The 17,182-nt window shown below is 36.6% G+C and overlaps 2 protein-coding genes and 2 long non-coding RNA genes across 6 annotated transcripts in view; 2 read left to right on the plus strand and 2 right to left on the minus strand.

Moving 5' to 3' along the window:
- LOC126599782 (glycosyltransferase BC10-like) overlaps nucleotides 1-5,744 on the plus strand; it is a 39,537-nt gene extending 33,793 nt beyond the window's left edge. The window contains exons 2-3 of one of the 2 annotated variants that reach the window (XM_050266226.1): nucleotides 1,397-1,591; nucleotides 4,997-5,744. In XM_050266226.1, the coding sequence (XP_050122183.1) occupies nucleotides 1,397-1,591; nucleotides 4,997-5,638 (837 nt within the window). In that variant the 3' untranslated portion in view covers nucleotides 5,639-5,744. Of the gene's footprint in view, nucleotides 1-403; nucleotides 1,592-4,996 lie in introns of those variants that run through there. The other variant, XM_050266225.1, reaches the window with a different exon arrangement.
- LOC126599784 (uncharacterized) overlaps nucleotides 1-10,405 on the minus strand; it is a 37,913-nt gene extending 27,508 nt beyond the window's left edge. Inside the window, exons 1-2 of the long non-coding RNA XR_007615234.1 lie at nucleotides 10,335-10,405; nucleotides 9,848-9,941 (exon numbers count right to left, since the gene is read on the minus strand). This is a non-coding gene — a long non-coding RNA (uncharacterized LOC126599784). The remainder of the gene's footprint in view (nucleotides 1-9,847; nucleotides 9,942-10,334) is intronic.
- On the minus strand, nucleotides 5,906-7,896 carry LOC126599785 (uncharacterized). Its single transcript, XR_007615235.1, has 2 exons — nucleotides 7,791-7,896; nucleotides 5,906-6,110 (listed from the first exon to the last, which is right to left on the minus strand). It is a non-coding gene; the product is annotated as an uncharacterized LOC126599785 (long non-coding RNA).
- A 2,407-nt stretch (nucleotides 10,406-12,812) lies between the features above and the next one.
- LOC126599780 (protein SAR DEFICIENT 1-like) lies at nucleotides 12,813-16,932 on the plus strand. Of its 2 annotated transcripts, XM_050266223.1 has the most exons (8): nucleotides 12,813-12,868; nucleotides 12,906-13,037; nucleotides 13,214-13,289; nucleotides 13,479-14,037; nucleotides 14,935-15,095; nucleotides 15,215-15,409; nucleotides 15,856-15,952; nucleotides 16,404-16,932. In XM_050266223.1, the coding sequence occupies exons 2-8, from the start codon at nucleotides 12,949-12,951 to the stop codon at nucleotides 16,703-16,705; spliced, it is 1,479 nt and encodes a 492-aa protein (XP_050122180.1). In that variant the 5' UTR covers nucleotides 12,813-12,868; nucleotides 12,906-12,948; the 3' UTR covers nucleotides 16,706-16,932. The 2 variants fall into 2 exon arrangements, with proteins under 2 accessions (XP_050122180.1, XP_050122179.1); XM_050266222.1 differs by having other exon boundaries at nucleotides 12,815-13,037.
- The last annotated feature ends 250 nt before the right edge of the window (nucleotides 16,933-17,182 follow it).

Below are 17,182 nucleotides of genomic sequence, written 5' to 3' on the forward strand. Positions count from 1 at the left end.
CTCCCGACGACTAATACTATTCCAAGTCATGCATGAAACATACACATTTATCCCTTCATGCCCCTTGGTTATTAGCAAACATCATGGATTTACTAATACTATTCCAAGTCATGCATGAAACCTACACATTTGTCCCTTCATGCCCCTTGGTTATAAGCAAACATCATGCATTTACTAATACTTTTCCAAGTCATGCATGAAACCTACACATTTGTCCTTTCATGCCCCTTGATTATAAGCAAACATTAGAAGCAAACATCATGCATTTACTAATATTGTTCCAAGTCATGCATGAAACCTGCACATTTGTCGCTTCATGCCACTTGGTTATAAGCAAACATCATGCACAAGTTGTTTACAAATTAGTAGTACTACTATTCAGCTTGTATCATAACCGTTTTCTTTCTGTTATTCATAAGCCCAAGACATTGTAAGAAATAATGTTGATTATGTTATTACAACCCCTTCTTTTACATACACTGTCTTCCCCACCTACTATACAACTTCATTACTATTTTTATCCCAATTCATGGTTTTTTTTAAGAAAAAACCCAACTCATGTTTTGTTGTTCCTCGTTTTTTTAGCAAGTCCTTTATGTGTACTAAATCCTTCGAGAAATTCGATGTATCTTGAACACCAAAACGCATTTTTTATATACTTTTTATGAATTTAAGATTTATACTTGATTAATGATGACAGTCCTTGTTAATCTTATTTCTAGTTTCCTTTTGAGTTAATTTAAGGCTCCATGACCCTGACCTTTCATGTTAACAAACAAAAAAAATGAAAAAACTAGTGTGACGAGGTCAATTTAAGAATCTTTTAAAGAGAGGGGAGAGAGAGAGAGAGCAGCCCATATAATTCTTTGAAGCTTGCAAATTTCATTCATTCCATTTCAAAACCAAGAACACTCCTCATTTTTCGAAACCCTCTCCCAAAAAAATGATGAATAAGCATCAGCAACACGACCCACCACCTTCATTTCCAAAGCACTTCCTCAATGCCCAAATCCACCTCCATAAAATCGTCTCAAGTTTTCTAATCTTTGCCTTCAGTTTAGCACTAGGCGCTTCACTCAGCATCTACCTCAAAGATTTCCCCTTCCAACTTTATTCAACACAAAACAAATACTCTCATTTGTCAACAAATAATCTAACATTTTCTTCTCCACCACCTCCACAATCTCTCAATATCCCAACAAATTATCTAACATCTTCTTCTCCACCACCACCACAATCTCTCAATATCCCAACAAATCAAACAAAAGCCAAAACCTCCGCCGCCAGCAGGGTACCACCAATAGGGTTGATAGAATACACTAAGTCGCCGAATATTTTGCATGAAATGGACGACGATGAGCTGTTGTGGAGAGCTTCTCTGGTGCCGCTACGGCAGGGTTTGCCATTTAAACGGACTCCGAAAGTTGCATTCATGTTTCTCACGAGAGGGAGCCTGGCAATGGCTCCTCTCTGGGAAATGTTCTTCAAGGGACATGAAGGGTTGTACTCCATTTATGTCCATGCCAATCCGGATTTCAATGACACCATGCCTGAAAACTCGGTTTTTTATGGCAGGAGGATTCCGAGTAAGGTCAGTTTATCATGTTACAATCCTAATTTTTCTTGATTAATTTTCATCAAGCATTTGTGTTACAAGTGTTTTAAGATGTCGCACTTGTTGCGATGGCAAGTGCCTTCGCCCATGAGCGGTAGGTCTCGGGTTCGAGACTTGGGAGCAGTCTCTCCATAAATGGGGGTAAGGCTAGTCGCTCCATAAATGGGGGTAAGGCTAGCCGACATTTACCTCTCCCAGACCCTGCTTAAAGCGGGAGCCTTGTGCACTGGGTACGACCTTTTATTTGTGTTACAAGTGTTTTCATCTAATTTACAGAAAAAATTGGGAAAATATATGATTTAACTTTTAGTAGTCCAAAGCAATGATGACTTTGCGTGTATACTATATAGCAAATTGAATTACGCCACACTATATTTGTTAGGAAGACTAAATTTTGTAAACTAAATGATATAAAAGTGGATGATTGGATTATTACTTTCCAAGCCAACATTTCTGGGTGTTCTATCTGGTTAACTGATGGTATAGAGTCAAATGCTTTATGCTAGCTTCTTTAAATTTTTTGTGTACGCGATATGTTCTCCTTTTTGTTACAGCGATATTCTACCCGGTGTAAAATTGTTTGAGTTAATTCACAAAAATGGATTATCCATATTTAAATATTAAATTTGAAACATTTTACTTACAAATAAAGAATGAAAAATCATTAAACTATAGTACTACACATTATTGCTTTAATTTTGATATTCAACTTTTCTCGGCAATCAAATTTGCACAAGATTTTTTTTTCTTCTTTTGGCTTTTACAGTAAAGCTTTACAACTATTTTAATTTGGGTAAATTTTTGTTTATTACCCTCAAGTTTCGTGGTTTTTAACATTTGGTACAAGTGTTAATTTTGAGACAGTCTCATACATCCGTTAATCTGGTTGTTAAGTCTCCCGCTAAATGATGACGTGGCGTCCATATGGATAATGACTGGACGACAAGTGTCATTAAGGAGTCTACATGGAAATTAAAAAATAAAATAAATAAAAGGATTAAAAATTTAGAAAAATAAAAAATAAAAAAAACAAAGTAAAAATCAGCCATAAGGATTTGGGTTTTCCCTTTCCTCCACCCTCACGACCCCTCTTTCTTCCTCTTCTTTTCGAGAACCACCAAAGCCAATTTTCCAATTTTCTTTTCCCAAATCGGCACCACCGCCTGGGTTCTCTCTCTTTCTACTCTGTCGACAACAACAACGGGGAAGCAGAATCGAACTCCTCCCTCGGTTTGGTCAACGGTAGCAAGAAAAGGGGCAACGTCATCGTACATGGATGCCACTTATGTTGCCATATGCTTATATCCAGAAACCATCCATGCCAGAAACCGTGTGCTCAAATCGACCTTGCAACCCAGAAACCATCCACGCCCATTTCTCATCTATGTTCAAATCCGCCCTCAAATCTTAGAACCCATCCGTCCCTGTTTTGACCCCACTTCGAATCCGACGACTTGTCACCATTGGAATACCTTCTGTTTCCTCAGCAGCTCTCTAAAAATTGAAAAAGCCAGGGTTTGAAATTTTGGGGGGTTCTGGTGCGATGAAGAAGCTGAACCCATAGCCGAAGAAGGAAGCAGGTCAACCAATCTGGCGCCGATCTTCCTACGAAGCTCCTGAAGGTCATCCAATGGGTTCGACTATTCGGGGAAGATCGTAATGGGTACATGGGGCAGAGGGGGTGGAAGATGGTTTTGAGGGCATGGAAGAATTGGTAGAATCGGTCAGTGAAGAAAGAGGTTCCTGGATGTGGGAATGAATTTAGGTGTTTTTTCCTTTCATTTTTTCTTTTTTTTTTAATTTTTACCTTTTTTTTATTTTTAAAATTTAAAATTTTCTAAATTTTTAATCCTTTTATTTTAAATTTTAATTTCCACTTGGACCCTTAATAACACGAGATGTCTAGTCATTGTTCACATAAGTGTCACGTTATCAATTAACGGGAGGCTTAACAGCCGGATTAACAGATGTATTAGACTACCTTTAAAACTGTATGACTTTGGGACGAAAAAATTTTTATGTACCAAATGTTGAAAACCACGAATCTTAAAGGTAATAAACTGAGATTTATCCTTTTAATTTTTAAAATTTTTATATTAAGATTTTATACCACGCACTTAATTACTTCTTTTCATATTAATTAGTTAGCCATTTTCTAGACACCACCTTTTGGAGAACTAGTAAAATCAAACCGATTTTGCTTGAGAGTCGAGGGCATTGTTTGTATATGGAAAAGCCATCAGCGGTGCCGCATAACATGCCTTGGAGAACTTCATGCCCATGTTTTATACATTATTGGTCTGTACTGTGGTGTTGTTGCATTACTTAAATATTCATATTGCATAACAAGGCTTTGGAAGACCAAATCATCATTTGTTTATTTAAGTATGTATATGTGTGATTCTACAATATGACAGGTTTGTCAATAAAAATCGGAAGCAGATCCTCTCGGGACTTACACCTCCGGAGCCTAGGATCACATAATTCTGATCCTTAAAATTTGATTGTACGGTTAAAAATTTTATTATTTTTTAAAAGCTACAATAACTTTTGATCGCATAATCAAATTTAAAGGCCAAAATTATTTGATCTTTAAACTCTGTAGAGGATCTGCTCCCATGAAAATCTACCTTCCCCTTTTTTGGGTAAAGACGATTCGATGTTATAAAAAATCTACCTTCCCTTAATTACTTAAGGCTAAATAGCCAAAATAGTCCCTGAGATTTGCATAACTCATCACTTTGGTCCCTAACATTTCAAATCAATAAAAGTGGTCCCTGAGATTGTCCATCATCCATCATTTTGGTCATTCTGTTAAAAACTCCACTAAGTGTTCCAGAGCTCTTGGTCGGAAAATAGCCTCAAAGTTCACTGGTTCGAGGGAAAACTGGAAAAGTCGCCGGAAATTGGGTAAACTTTAAACGTTCATAACTTCTTCAATACTCAACGAAATCAAGCAATTCAAAAACGAAAATCAACTTCTCGACGAGACGAAGAGAATGATACATTTTTCGACGGCTAACTCGCCGTGGTTTGGCCGAAAAACTGCTTAAAAGTAGCCGTGGACAGCCACATCATATTCTAGAGAAAGCCAACCTAGCTAGGCTAACTAGTCCCTCTTAATTAACAAGGTTATGTGTCATATTTTCTTCCTAGATGGATGAGACATGCTAGGTTCTCAAACTATCAATACTTGATGTTGGACATGTTAAGTTACCGACATGTTAAGTTATCAGATTATCAGTAGTTGATGAACATGTTAAGTTATTAGATTGTTAACTTTTGAATCGATGATTTATATAACTTTGCGGATTGTATGACAAAACATTTTCTCCAGTGTAATGATTAACTACATGGCAGCTCAAATGGTTCAATGTGCAGATTGTGACATGGGGTCAACCTAACATGGTGCAAGCAGAGCGTCGCCTATTAGCCAGTGCTTTGCTTGACTTCTCCAACCAACGTTTTGTGCTCCTCTCAGAGTCATGCATACCACTCTTTAACTTCGGCATAGTCTACAATTATCTCATGGACTCAAAGCAAACGTTCGTGGAGGCCTACGACCTTCCCGGCCATGTCGGCCGAGACCGGTACAGGCACGAAATGAGGCCTCGTATCATACTTGATCAGTGGCGAAAAGGCTCACAGTGGTTCCAAGTGGACCGTGAGATCGCGACCGGAATGGTTTCGGATGAAAAGTACTTCCCGTTATTCACAAGGTATTGCACACGCCTATGCTGCGCTGAGGAGCACTGCTTGCCCACTTACGTAAGCATCAAGTTTTGGAAGAAGAATTCTAACAGGACGTTGACTTGGGTTGACTGGTCGAGGGGCGGGGCCCATCCGTCTAAGTTTATGAGAACAGATGTAACGATCGACTTCTTGAAGAAGCTGAGACATGGAAGCAACTGTGAGTACAATGGGAAGCCAACCAATATATGCTATTTGTTTGCAAGGAAGTTCATGCCACACTCTTTAGATAGGCTGTTGACGTTTGCTCCAAAGATCATGAGATTCAACTGATTTTTAGGTTTTAGAGGTTTTCTTTTGTTTTTGTCATTAGCTTTTGTGGGTAGCAAACCACAAAAATAAATAAAAAATGGCCAAGCTCTAGAAATTGTTTTCTTTACTTGTTGGGGGTAATTTGAGGTGTATAAGGTTAATTTTTCAAGATGATTGTGATATAGCATGACACGCCCCAGCCTTGATATTCCCCAAATATCAGGACCGATACGTGCTGGCCGACATCCAAGGGTGACGAAAGCCATTAATTGATACAAAAGCTAAGAATAAGAAATAAATAAGGGTTAGAAATTTGAAATATAATGAGTTAACAATTTAGAAACGTGCTCAGAGCATACAACTAAACATAATCACTAAAAAGAATTAAGATAAAATTTAATGAATAAAGGAGTGAGTCCTACATTCAAGAGGATCCGAAGATGCTGCTGCGGAAGTGTCTTGACGCCGGGATTAAGTGCCTTGATTCTAAGTCCTGAATGGGGGCGCAAAACAAAAGTGAGTGGACCAAGTTTATATATAATAATAAGAGTAAACTGTCGGTTTACCCCTTGAACTTTCATCTCACTCTCGATTTCCCCCTGAACTTTTCTATTGGAAAATTAAGGACTCAAACTAATTTTTTTAGCCAATTTGCCCCCTACCGTTAGTTTTTCATATATTCCATCCATATTTCCGTTAAGTGAGACCATGTGCACAACATGTGAGGGAGTTAAGTCATTTCACTCTTAAAAATGATTAAAAAACTGAAAAAAAAAAAAAACAAAACAAAACTTTCCCTCTATTTTTTCCCGCTAATTCCTATCATCGATTTTATTTTTCCCTCTCATTCCTATACATGAGAAATGACATATGGTGTTATTGTCTACAATTTTTATTTTCTCTAACAAATTAATAATTTGACAAATGCTAATGGTGCTATTGTCTCCAAAGCAGTGCATTAATATAAGAAACCCTAGCCTTTTTTATGGACATGTTTCTTATATTAATGTACTGCTTTGAAGACAATAACACCATGAGCATTTGTCAAATTATTAATTTGTTAGAGAAAATAAAAATGGTAGTACATGATTCAAGAAAAAGATTAACTTAGCTACTTATGAAGACAATAACACCATATGTCATTTCTCATGCATAGGAATGAGAGGGAAAAATAAAATTGAGGATAGGAATTAGCGGGAAAAAAATAGAGGGAAATTTTTTATTATTATTTATTTTCAGTTTTTAATCATTTTTAAGTGTGAAATGACTTAACTATCCTCACATGTTGTGCACATGGTCTCACTTAACGGAAATATAGATGGAATATATGAAAAACTAACGGTAGGGGGCAAATTGGCTAAAAAAATTAGTTTGAGTCCTTAATTTTCCAATAGAAAAGTTCAGGGGGGAAATCGAAAATGAGGTGAAAGTTCAGGGGGTAAACTGACAGTTTACCCTAATAATAATAAAACAGTTATCAATGTACTAACCCCCAAAGTTTATATAATGAAAACTACTAGCATAATAAGTGATGGATTTAATAAAAATCCTAGCATGCCAAAATATCTCAAAAGCCATAACGCGGAAAACATCATATAAATCATCGTGTAAAACATCTCGTAGATCGTCTCGTAAACGCGGTGTGCTACTAGTAAGATCACCGAATAAATATAACTCCCGGCCCAATGCCTGCACCTAAGTCTCTGCGCCCGTAGCCAGAGATAACTACCCACCCGGCCCAATGCCTCTTCATGTCCCTCAGCCCGTAGCTAGGGATTATTTCTCCCGGCCTAAATGCCAACACCAGAACCTCGCCCCAGGCGGCATAGTGTCTACTAGGTACGCACAAAATGTTACGCCTCTCGTAAATACCACTTCATAGCGTAGGTTACCGATCATCGTCTACACTATAAAGAGGGGTTCAAAATCATGTTCTAGCATCCTATCGTCATTTATCAGATAGTCTACCAGTTCATGGTTTTAATAGAAAATACGATATATTAAAATATAGCTCAATATAGGCTAATAAATAATTCCTCACCAAAACATGAGACGATAATCAATATATTAAATCATCAGGCTTCACATAAATCAAATCATAAATTCGTAGGCATGTTAATCATTTATGCAATTAAATTATCAAATCATGTAATTTTAGAAGCGGTCCACTCACAGTACTTAGTTGTCAAAAGCTGCGCCACTAGCGAAGACGGAAACGTCACGATAATTGCCCCTAAGCACATTAAAGAGTCCAATAAATAAAACTATATAATAGCAATTGAATTTGGGAAAACGGACATTGGAAACGGATTCATAATGTCGAATTACCCTAAGAAGGATCCTGGATGAAAATCCGAAAAGTCAACCCTAAAGTCAACGTTGACCGGGGGTCAACGGTCAAATTAGGTCTAACGGGTTTTAGGCTTGAAATCCGGATTAGGGTTTAGAGTTTTAAAGGATTTTAGGAACCTAGGGTTTTGGGTTAAAATGATTTTAGGGTGAGAATTGAGGATTGGGCTTTAGCCCAAACACACACATACTACAAATACACACACACACGGCATGCATGTGCATGCATAAACACATACACATACACACCTAACACACACACCCACGGGCACAAAATCACAAGGCCTTAAGGCCTTAATAAAAATAAATAAAGAAAAACAGGGCTTTAAGCCCTTTCATTTAAATCCGGCCCAAGGCCCTTTGGGCTGCTAAAAATAAATAATTCAATAAAACAAAAACGGGCTGGGCTATGGTGTTTAGTACACGGGCCCAAGGCCTTTAGGTTTTAAAAACACATAACTAAAAATAAAAAGGATGTGGGCTGGGGTACTGGGTTGGTCCAAAACGGGCTAAGGCCCGTTGGGTTTTCTAAAGGGCCTGAGAGGCCTGGTTTTGCCGAAGAAGAAAGTCGGAGATTCGGCCGGAAAACCACCCAACTTTAAACGGCCATAACTTTGTCACTACTCAACGAAATCAAGCAAGACAAAAACGAAGGTTGTAGCCCTTGAAGAGAAGAAGAGAATGATGCCTCGAAAGCCTCGGAGGTCGCCGGAAACTGGGTAAGATTCAAATGAGTATAACTTCTTCAATACTCAACGAAATTGGGTGAAACAAAAAGGAAAGTTGTAGTACTCGACGAGAGGAAGAGATTGATACCTTGCACGCCGGCCAACTCGCCGTGGTTTGGCCGGAAATGGCCTCGAAAGAGGCGGTCTGCATCGGAGCTGTCCGGGTTTTGCTGTCTTCGCAGCAACTAAGAGAGAGAACGAACTGATGATGATGATGATGACGCCGTTGACGTCGGAGAGGGTGGTGTTGAAATCGTGATTTGATGATTTTAGGATATGGGTTATGGGTGTGTGGTTTTGGTTCACGGGGAGAAGGAGAGAATGCTGAGAAAGAGCACGGGAGAGATGGAGAAAAGAAGAGAGAGAGAGAGAGACCGGGAAAACACACACACAAAAATAAAATAAAACAAGGTGGGCCCCACGGGCTCACCAATTAAGGACTAAACAAATTTTAAAATATAAAAATGGGGGTTGGGGTGTTTCATAGCATGATACTAGGAGGTGGTGCCGGAGCGTTGCTGCGGGATAAGAAAGTTCGTAGGTAATATCAACTAAAAAATTATTAAAAATAAATTGAGCATAATTTGTATGTTGTTTAGTTTTGACTAACGTTATGTTAATTTATACTAATAAATGCATTGAAAAATAAAGAGTACGTGAAATTGGATACATACCTGGATTGAGAATTTGAATAACGTCTCAGAAAAGATAAGTTTTTCTGCAGTTTGGTGTCTTATGCAATAAAATATATTTAGTGATAGCATCATATAATCTTTAACACAATCTTACGAAAGCAAAAAGCACTTACAAACACACTGAATTGCTTGAAACCTTGACAGCTGAAAGCTACTTCAGCAGCTAAAATTATTGTAGGAACCAAGATGCGGCAGAGATTTTTTCAACATAACCAAATACCAAACAAAACTCCAAATCAGAACTCTAAAATCTTGAAATCGCTCACCTCAAATACACATGGCTCTGAAGGCTGCAAACAAAAGCCCCAAATCCAAAAAAACCACGATTTCCTAAAGCCAAAAACAAAACAAAATTAGACACCATGATGGGGAATCCGAACCTACAAACAAAATCCCCAAAATCACGATACCCAAAATCACAATAACAAAAGCCCCAAATTTTAACAAAAGAAAATTACCCAGATGCACAACCTGAATAGCTCACCAAGAAACCCTAGCTCTTCTGCGCAAGAAATTCCTTCAAATCAAACTGAATAAACTGAACATGGCTACCTGAATTCAATAAAAAGAAAAATACAATCAATTTACTGCTAACCATCTTTTTTCACCAGTTAAAAAAAAAATCCAAATCAGTCATATTGTTTCCTCAATATGATACACAATTTTTGTCCTGATCTATTAGTCATATTGTCTCCTCAATTTTTAACCTATAACATGTAATCCTCTGGATAACCTTTCTAGCTCTTAAGAGATTATGGTTAAGCTAATCAGAGAATAAAACCCTAAAACTGGAAGAAAAAGGTTTCCTGCAACCAAAATACAAAATTAGAGATAACAATCGGACTTAGAGCATGAAAAAACAAAGAAAATGCTGGGCAAAAAGCTCAATTATAAAATTTTCTTCCTAACCAAACAGAAAATAAACAAACGTATAAATCAACATACCTAGACGCGAGCGATTCCTTCGTGGAAAACAGGGGAAAAAAGGGCAAACACCTTGTAAGAGAATTCGATCGGATTCGAAACCAAAAAACAGGGGGGAACGGAAAGAGAAGAAAAGAAGAGGAAAGTGGAAAGTGAAAGAAAATGAGAGAGGGGCAAAATGGCCAATTCATCATACAACCCCGCTAAAACTGAAAAATCATGAAGAGAATGAGGGACAAAACCGGGTGGGGCACTGTTAATGAACGGTACCCGTCCACGGGCTTTTAGAAGAGTATAATTTGTGACATCCTCTTTTTCCTTTTTGTGTATCGTTAAGCAGAACATCATATCTCAAATAGAGAAAGACTTGCGTACATTCTTTAAAACATAACGTTTTAAGGACAATAACATCATGATATGCGGTAAATTGATTCTGTAAAATTGTGTAACTGAAAGCGCAAATGACAGATGAAAAAGTCAATAATGCCCTTACCTTTTTGTAATCGAGTAGGGTAGAAATAAATTTTTTTTTTAACAAACAATATTATCTACACTAAGGGGGTGGGAGAGTGGGCTAAGTCTTACAATGGATAAGTAATAATATAATTCAAAGGCAAGAATCGGACCCAAGACATTTTATTTATCATTATTCACGAATGAACTCCAAAAATTTCTGTAGAGTTGGGGCAAATTATCAACCGGTCCGTTTGCATTTGAGGACACATTTATTTATTCCAAATACAAGTGATAGTATTATGTTAGTTTAGTGGGAAAATGTTTGAACTTCAGATGCAGTGGGTTGACGGTATACTTGTTATATACCATGGCTCGACCCGGATTTTGTTCAAAATTTTGACACCTTGCCAGGCCCAAGTCTGTATGTGAATGGAGGTTGGGTTGCTTAAGCTGGGCCATTTCATAAATAAGTAGAAGAAACCAAAATTATGTAGTGGGAGGTTCCAAGTAATTTTGAATCGTAAAGAAGGAAAAATATTGCATATTCAGTCAAACGCAGAAAAAATATTGCATGGTCAGTCAAACGCAGTACTTAAAGTGAGGAATTACTTGGTTCTTTCAGCAAACTTTCCTTGAAATATTCTTGGCTTGGATGTATAAGAATACATTTTCCACGGCAGGCAAATCAGAATTTGAAATTCATGTGAAATCATTAAGTTTAACATGTAACAGCTGATAGTTTTTGTGCACTTGACGGTTGTATGTTAGCTCTTGTGGTTGTCGTTTAGGGGTTTCCTCTTATTTGTCTATTTGTGTAATTCACTTCAGATCAATTTATTAGTCGTTGAAGCTATGCACCTAATGACACCCTTGTAATGGTTCGTATTGATTAATAAAATACACTATTGTTTCCTGTAAAAAAAACATGTAAACAACACATATTGAGTGACGTAAGAACACGCGAACTATTAGTCTCAACACGTAAATTAACATACTCTAATATTAAAATAAATTAACAATATAACAAAAATTAACTTAATTTTGTTATAAACACATGCAAGATCACTTAATTTTTCGACGTCGATTTACTTTCAACATCCAAAAGATCTGAAATTTTGCCCACCCAACTAAACAGTGACAAAGCTCCGTGGCAAAAGGAGCAATACGTGTCTCTGTCCTTTCTTGTACTATTTCACTTTTTGTCTTACCATGGAGCATTTGTTGTTATAAGTTTATGGTATAGTTGTTAATTAGTCAAAACGTCACACAATTTAGAGGCCCTACATGAAAATGAATTAGATCCTTCTGAGAAATGTAGCTATTGACTAATAGTAACATCGATGTACTTACAGTACACGGCAAATAAATTAATTTTAAATTTGCGATATAAACATGTATATTATCGTATAAATTTCGTGTTTTACAACAGATATTCAATGCATTCATCATATTACTCGATTGATTAACAGTTTGAGATCACTTCTATTATAAATATGTAAAGAAATAAAATATGATAGAAATAGTAATCATAAATAGATTTATGACCAGTTTTTTTCTAATATTAACTTGATATATATTGTTAGTCATTTTTATGAGGATCGAAGTTTTTAAGGTTTGTAATTGAATAATTCTCTGATTACTTAATTAAGATTTTTAATCGTAGAGATTTTCTAACACATAGATCTGATAGTTGATATGGTTTGATGTTGAACCCCTTCCACGACGGTATATGCATCTCAACCGTTAAGACTTTTGACTTTGTGATGGGTAGGACCAGATGAACAAGACCAAGACCAAATAAGGACATACAGCAACGCAGCAGTAGTGGTAGGGTTTAATATGAAGCAAATTATTGATAAAATTATAGAAGTTGACGTCAAAAAGTCGAGCGTAATGTGTGGCTAAACCTAGGTCGTTTCTCTCCTGCCTAGCTGCTTCCCTTGCCGTTCCCAGAAACTTCACTTTTTATATTAGTATACCAACCCATCAATTTTTCCTCATTCTTTATGTATATATTTATATAAAGCTAGCCATGGCTGCATGTGACAATCCCTAAACCCTTAATATTCACCGATCGCCTTCATCACTCTCTCTCTCTCTCTCTCTCTCTCTCTCTCTCTCTCTCTCTCTCTCGTATCTCTCTCCTGTGTGATTCTTTGGAGTTGTATATTTTGAGAAAATGGCCGCCAAAAGGTTTTCTAATGATGCAGAATCCGACCAAGATCGGCCAGATGACAACCGGAAAAGACCTAGACCTTCTTTTGCTTCGTAGGTCTACTAATCTTAGTTAACAACTAATTATGCACTAATCTTTATCTTTGATTTCCCATGAACTGCATGATTTTTTAGTAATTTTTTTCTTTGTTTTCTTTTTTACGAATCTAGAAATCGAAGAAAACGTTTTCTGATCTTAAAATGTTTGAATTGTTCTTGATTCTTGACAGTGTGATCGGAGAAGTGGTTTTGGTGAACTCGATGCAAAACCTTTTCTCATCCCTGGAGCCTCTGCTTAGGAGAGTGGTACGTAAACCCTAGCTATATTTTCTCTTGAGAATCTTGCACAATCATATATATAATATATGTAGCGAGATTTTAACTTTTTTTAAGGGCTAGTTCACAGTACTAGTACCCTTTAATCGAAACGATCCAAGTTATATTGATATTTTCTAAATTAAAGCCATGTCTAATTTGATTTGGATTTGTTTTCAGGTGAGTGAAGAGGTTGACCACGTTCTAAGACGGTTCTCACTGCACTCATTGGCAAGGCAACCATCGCTGAGAATCCAAACCCTAGAACAATCCAGCTTACAACTTGTCTTTGCTAAGAGCCTCTCACTCCCAATCTTCACTGCAAGCAAGATATCCGATGAAGACAACAACCCAATTCAAATCTTGGTTGTGGATAAAAGTAGTGGAGCTAATCAAATGGTGCCAATCAATCTTCCCAATCCAATCAAAGTCGAAATTGTTGTTCTCGACGGGGACTTCCCGAAGGGAGACCGCGACAATTGGACGAGCGAAGAATTTGATAACAACGTCTTGAGGGAGAGAACTGGCAAGAGGCCATTGCTTACTGGTGATGTAAATGTGACGGCGAGAGACGGGTTTGCGACGGTTGGGGAGATCGAGTTTACGGATAATTCGAGCTGGATTAGGAGCAGAAAGTTTAGGCTTGGAGCAAGAGTAACTCCAGGCACAGGTTATCAAGGTGCAAGGATCCGTGAGGCCATGACCGATGCTTTCGTTGTTAAAGATCATCGCGGAGAATGTAAGTATTATATGCATGATCTTCATACTTTCTTTATCTCATAAACTTTTTCTACGTTTTTGGATGATCATGACCATCATTTCTATTACTTATTAACTATTATCGTTATTGTGAACCTTTCATCTTTTTGTAAAACAAATTCATATACATATATAGTTTCTACCCTTTTATGTACATGAATGTATTTGTCAGTTAGGTCTCTTTTTAGAGGAGAAAATCCATTGTGCCACCGCATTCATTGTGTGACCTAATTAGTTGATGAGTGTTGTAAAAATAAAAGATCATCCATTTTAGGGCATATTCTTATTTTATAGAGATACTCATCTTTAAGTGGAGGCAACCATGACAAGCACAAAGCATTAACATTCACTTGTCACATGCTTTCATCTTATAAATATTTGCTTAGTCTCGTGGAATTAGGAGGGAAAGATCATGTTCACACTGAGTGACAACACCTTGGCAATATATAAATTGCCATTTGCATAATCTAATACAACATTTCCCTTTCATGCATCACGTCAAAACAAAACAAGTGAATTGTTTGAGTCAACAAACATCCCTGGGTTTGGGTATTCATTAGTTTTAGAAGAATTATTTTCATGATCTGCCTATGGCTCCAATTAAATCAAATATATGTTCAAGTCAAGTCAATATCCAAGTATATTAAACAAAAGAGATTTACTTTGATACTTGATTTTGTCTTTTTACTAATGTTTGTAATTCTTGAAATGCAAAATAGAACAAAAGTTTATGGCTTAAAAAAAGAAAACTAGAAGTTGATGAATCAATTTTGTACATTATACATAGAAGTTTTTTATGTGACTGTCACATTGTTAGATAGTGTTATCAATTCACTCGTATCATAGAAAATAACTAAGTTCGAATATTGCTGTGAAGTGTACAAAAAGCATCATCCACCAATGTTGGAAGATGAAGTTTGGCGCCTGGAGAAGATTGGGAAGGATGGAGCTTTTCACAAGAAGCTAGCCTCAGAGAACATTCACACAGTACAAGACTTCTTGAAGTTGTTTGTTGTTGACCGGTCAAAACTAAGAAGGGTACGTATAAAATATCTTCATACATACAAGTAATTTATAATCTTCATGCTTATGCTAACTAACTGGCAAATTAATATCAATTCTTTTTTTTTCCTTTCAAAATGTTGTTTTTAAACCAGATTTTAGGAGTTGGAATGTCTGAAAAAATGTGGGCAGTGACAGTAAAGCACGCCAAAACCTGTGTGATGGGTAACAAAATATTCATATTTCGCGGTCCTCATTTCTCAATTTCCTTAAATCCTATCTGTCAAGTGTTGAGGGCTGTGGTTGATGGCCAAAATTTCCCCACTCAAAATCTCAACAATATCAATAGGGTATGAGTTAATTCATATAATCAATCACTTGCTATTGTCATTTTTTAAATAGAGAAAGAGCTGTCTTTTGAGGAACTCCTCCTAAAATACATTGTGGCATATTTACAGAACGTCGTGTTTATTTGAATTGTTCATATTATAAATCACTATATAAAGATCTTCTCTACAAAAATATCATTTACTAAGATAATTTAGTTATCAAACTGTATAAAAACAAATAGATGGATTTGGTAAAAGCATTGCAAACCATCTATCTATTTGCTACAATTGATTGACTACAATATCTTAAGTTTTGCAGAGGTGATCTTTACATAATGATTTATAATATAAATGGTTCCGATCACAAGCACAACATTTTTTGAATAGGCCACGAAGTATTTGCAGAGGAACTCCTCCTTAACCTTAAACCTAACTATTGTTCTTCAATTTTCTCTTGGAATTTGCAGACCTACATTGAGAATCTGGTGAGGGAAGCCTATGCAAACTGGAATTCCTTGGAAGTTGTTGATGCACCGTTGAATGAGACTGCTTTATTGACACAAGGTATACTATAATCTTAAGAATCCCTCATTCCTAATAAGGAGGAAGTCCGCATTCCCTCTTAACGTTCCCTTTTAACATGACATCATTTCTTCAGACAAACATTATAATTGGAACTGTCCATTCTCTCTACCATTATCATCATCATCTAAAGATCATTTCTGAAAAAAAATTGATTTTATTTGGAGGCGATTTGACCATCTGTATGTATTGAACAAATCAACAGTTAGAGTAACAAGTAGTCATCCTCGTGTCAATTTTTTTAATGCATATAGATGACTAAATGATCTCCAAATCAAATGAATGTTTTAAAAGATAATCTTAAAAAAAAATAAACGATTCCGATTATGACATTTGATTCACATGGTCTTCGGAAATTCCTTTTGCTGCTACCGTACTCCAGTTTGTTAGCATTATATATGTGTTTTGAACTTGGACGTGTTTACATTAACAGGTGATCATATAGAGGAGCAATATCCTCACCATCATCATCAGGCAATGGTCATGAGAGCATTCGATCAACAAAATGGACATTTAGGCGCAGCTGATCATCATCATCATAAATCTATCAATGTCGGTTACCTACCAAGCACAAGCAGCATCAACTTTGAGTGTACTGCCGCTACCAATAGTACCAGTGATAATATTTGGCAGATAAATTCATCTCCATATCTATTCAGTCCACTGGTGGAAAATATCAAGTGTAGCATATCCGACTCATCATCAGATGGTGATCTAACATCTCAAGGCCTTTGATTAGCTATCAAATGGGAGTTCATGATGGGCTGACTAGTTTACCTGCATTTACTTTAGATTAATATTAATGTATATGTAAATAGTACAATAACAAAGTCTTATTCCATTAAGTAAGGTCGGCTGTATGAATTCTACAACGTCACTGCGCTCTCTCTATATGTAAATAGTAAATACCTATGAATGTATTATCAAAAAATTAATAATATCATGAAAAGGTATGTGTGTCATTAGATTGTGCAGATGGAGCCCATTGCAGTCATCAGCAAATTAGAAGTGTCTCCGCACATTTTGTTGGCTTTCTTTCTTGATCTTCAGCTTTTCTACCCAGACAAAAATAGAGGAAACAAAAACAAAGGAATCACACTGAATAGCCACCTGTGTTTGGTAAAAATACAAGTGAATCCTTAAAAACACTTGAAGTGCTTCTTACTATAAACACAGTTTCCAAAATGCACTTCAAGCACTTTGGGAACCTAA

This window comes from Malus sylvestris, chromosome 14 (assembly GCF_916048215.2).
Source record: "Malus sylvestris chromosome 14, drMalSylv7.2, whole genome shotgun sequence".
Taxonomy (NCBI): domain Eukaryota; kingdom Viridiplantae; phylum Streptophyta; class Magnoliopsida; order Rosales; family Rosaceae; genus Malus; species Malus sylvestris.

What these genes read in the sequence shown, in the direction of transcription:
- LOC126599780 (XM_050266223.1), top strand. Translation starts at nt 12,949, where the DNA reads ATGGCCGCCAAAAGGTTTTCTAATGATGCAGAATCCGACCAAGATCGG. An exon ending in AGCCTCTGCTTAGGAGAGTG is followed by an intron (nt 13,290 to 13,478) that starts GTACGTAAACCC and finishes ATTTGTTTTCAG; the next exon opens with GTGAGTGAAGAGGTTGACCA. An exon ending in ATCTCAACAATATCAATAGG is followed by an intron (nt 15,410 to 15,855) that starts GTATGAGTTAAT and finishes TGGAATTTGCAG; the next exon opens with ACCTACATTGAGAATCTGGT.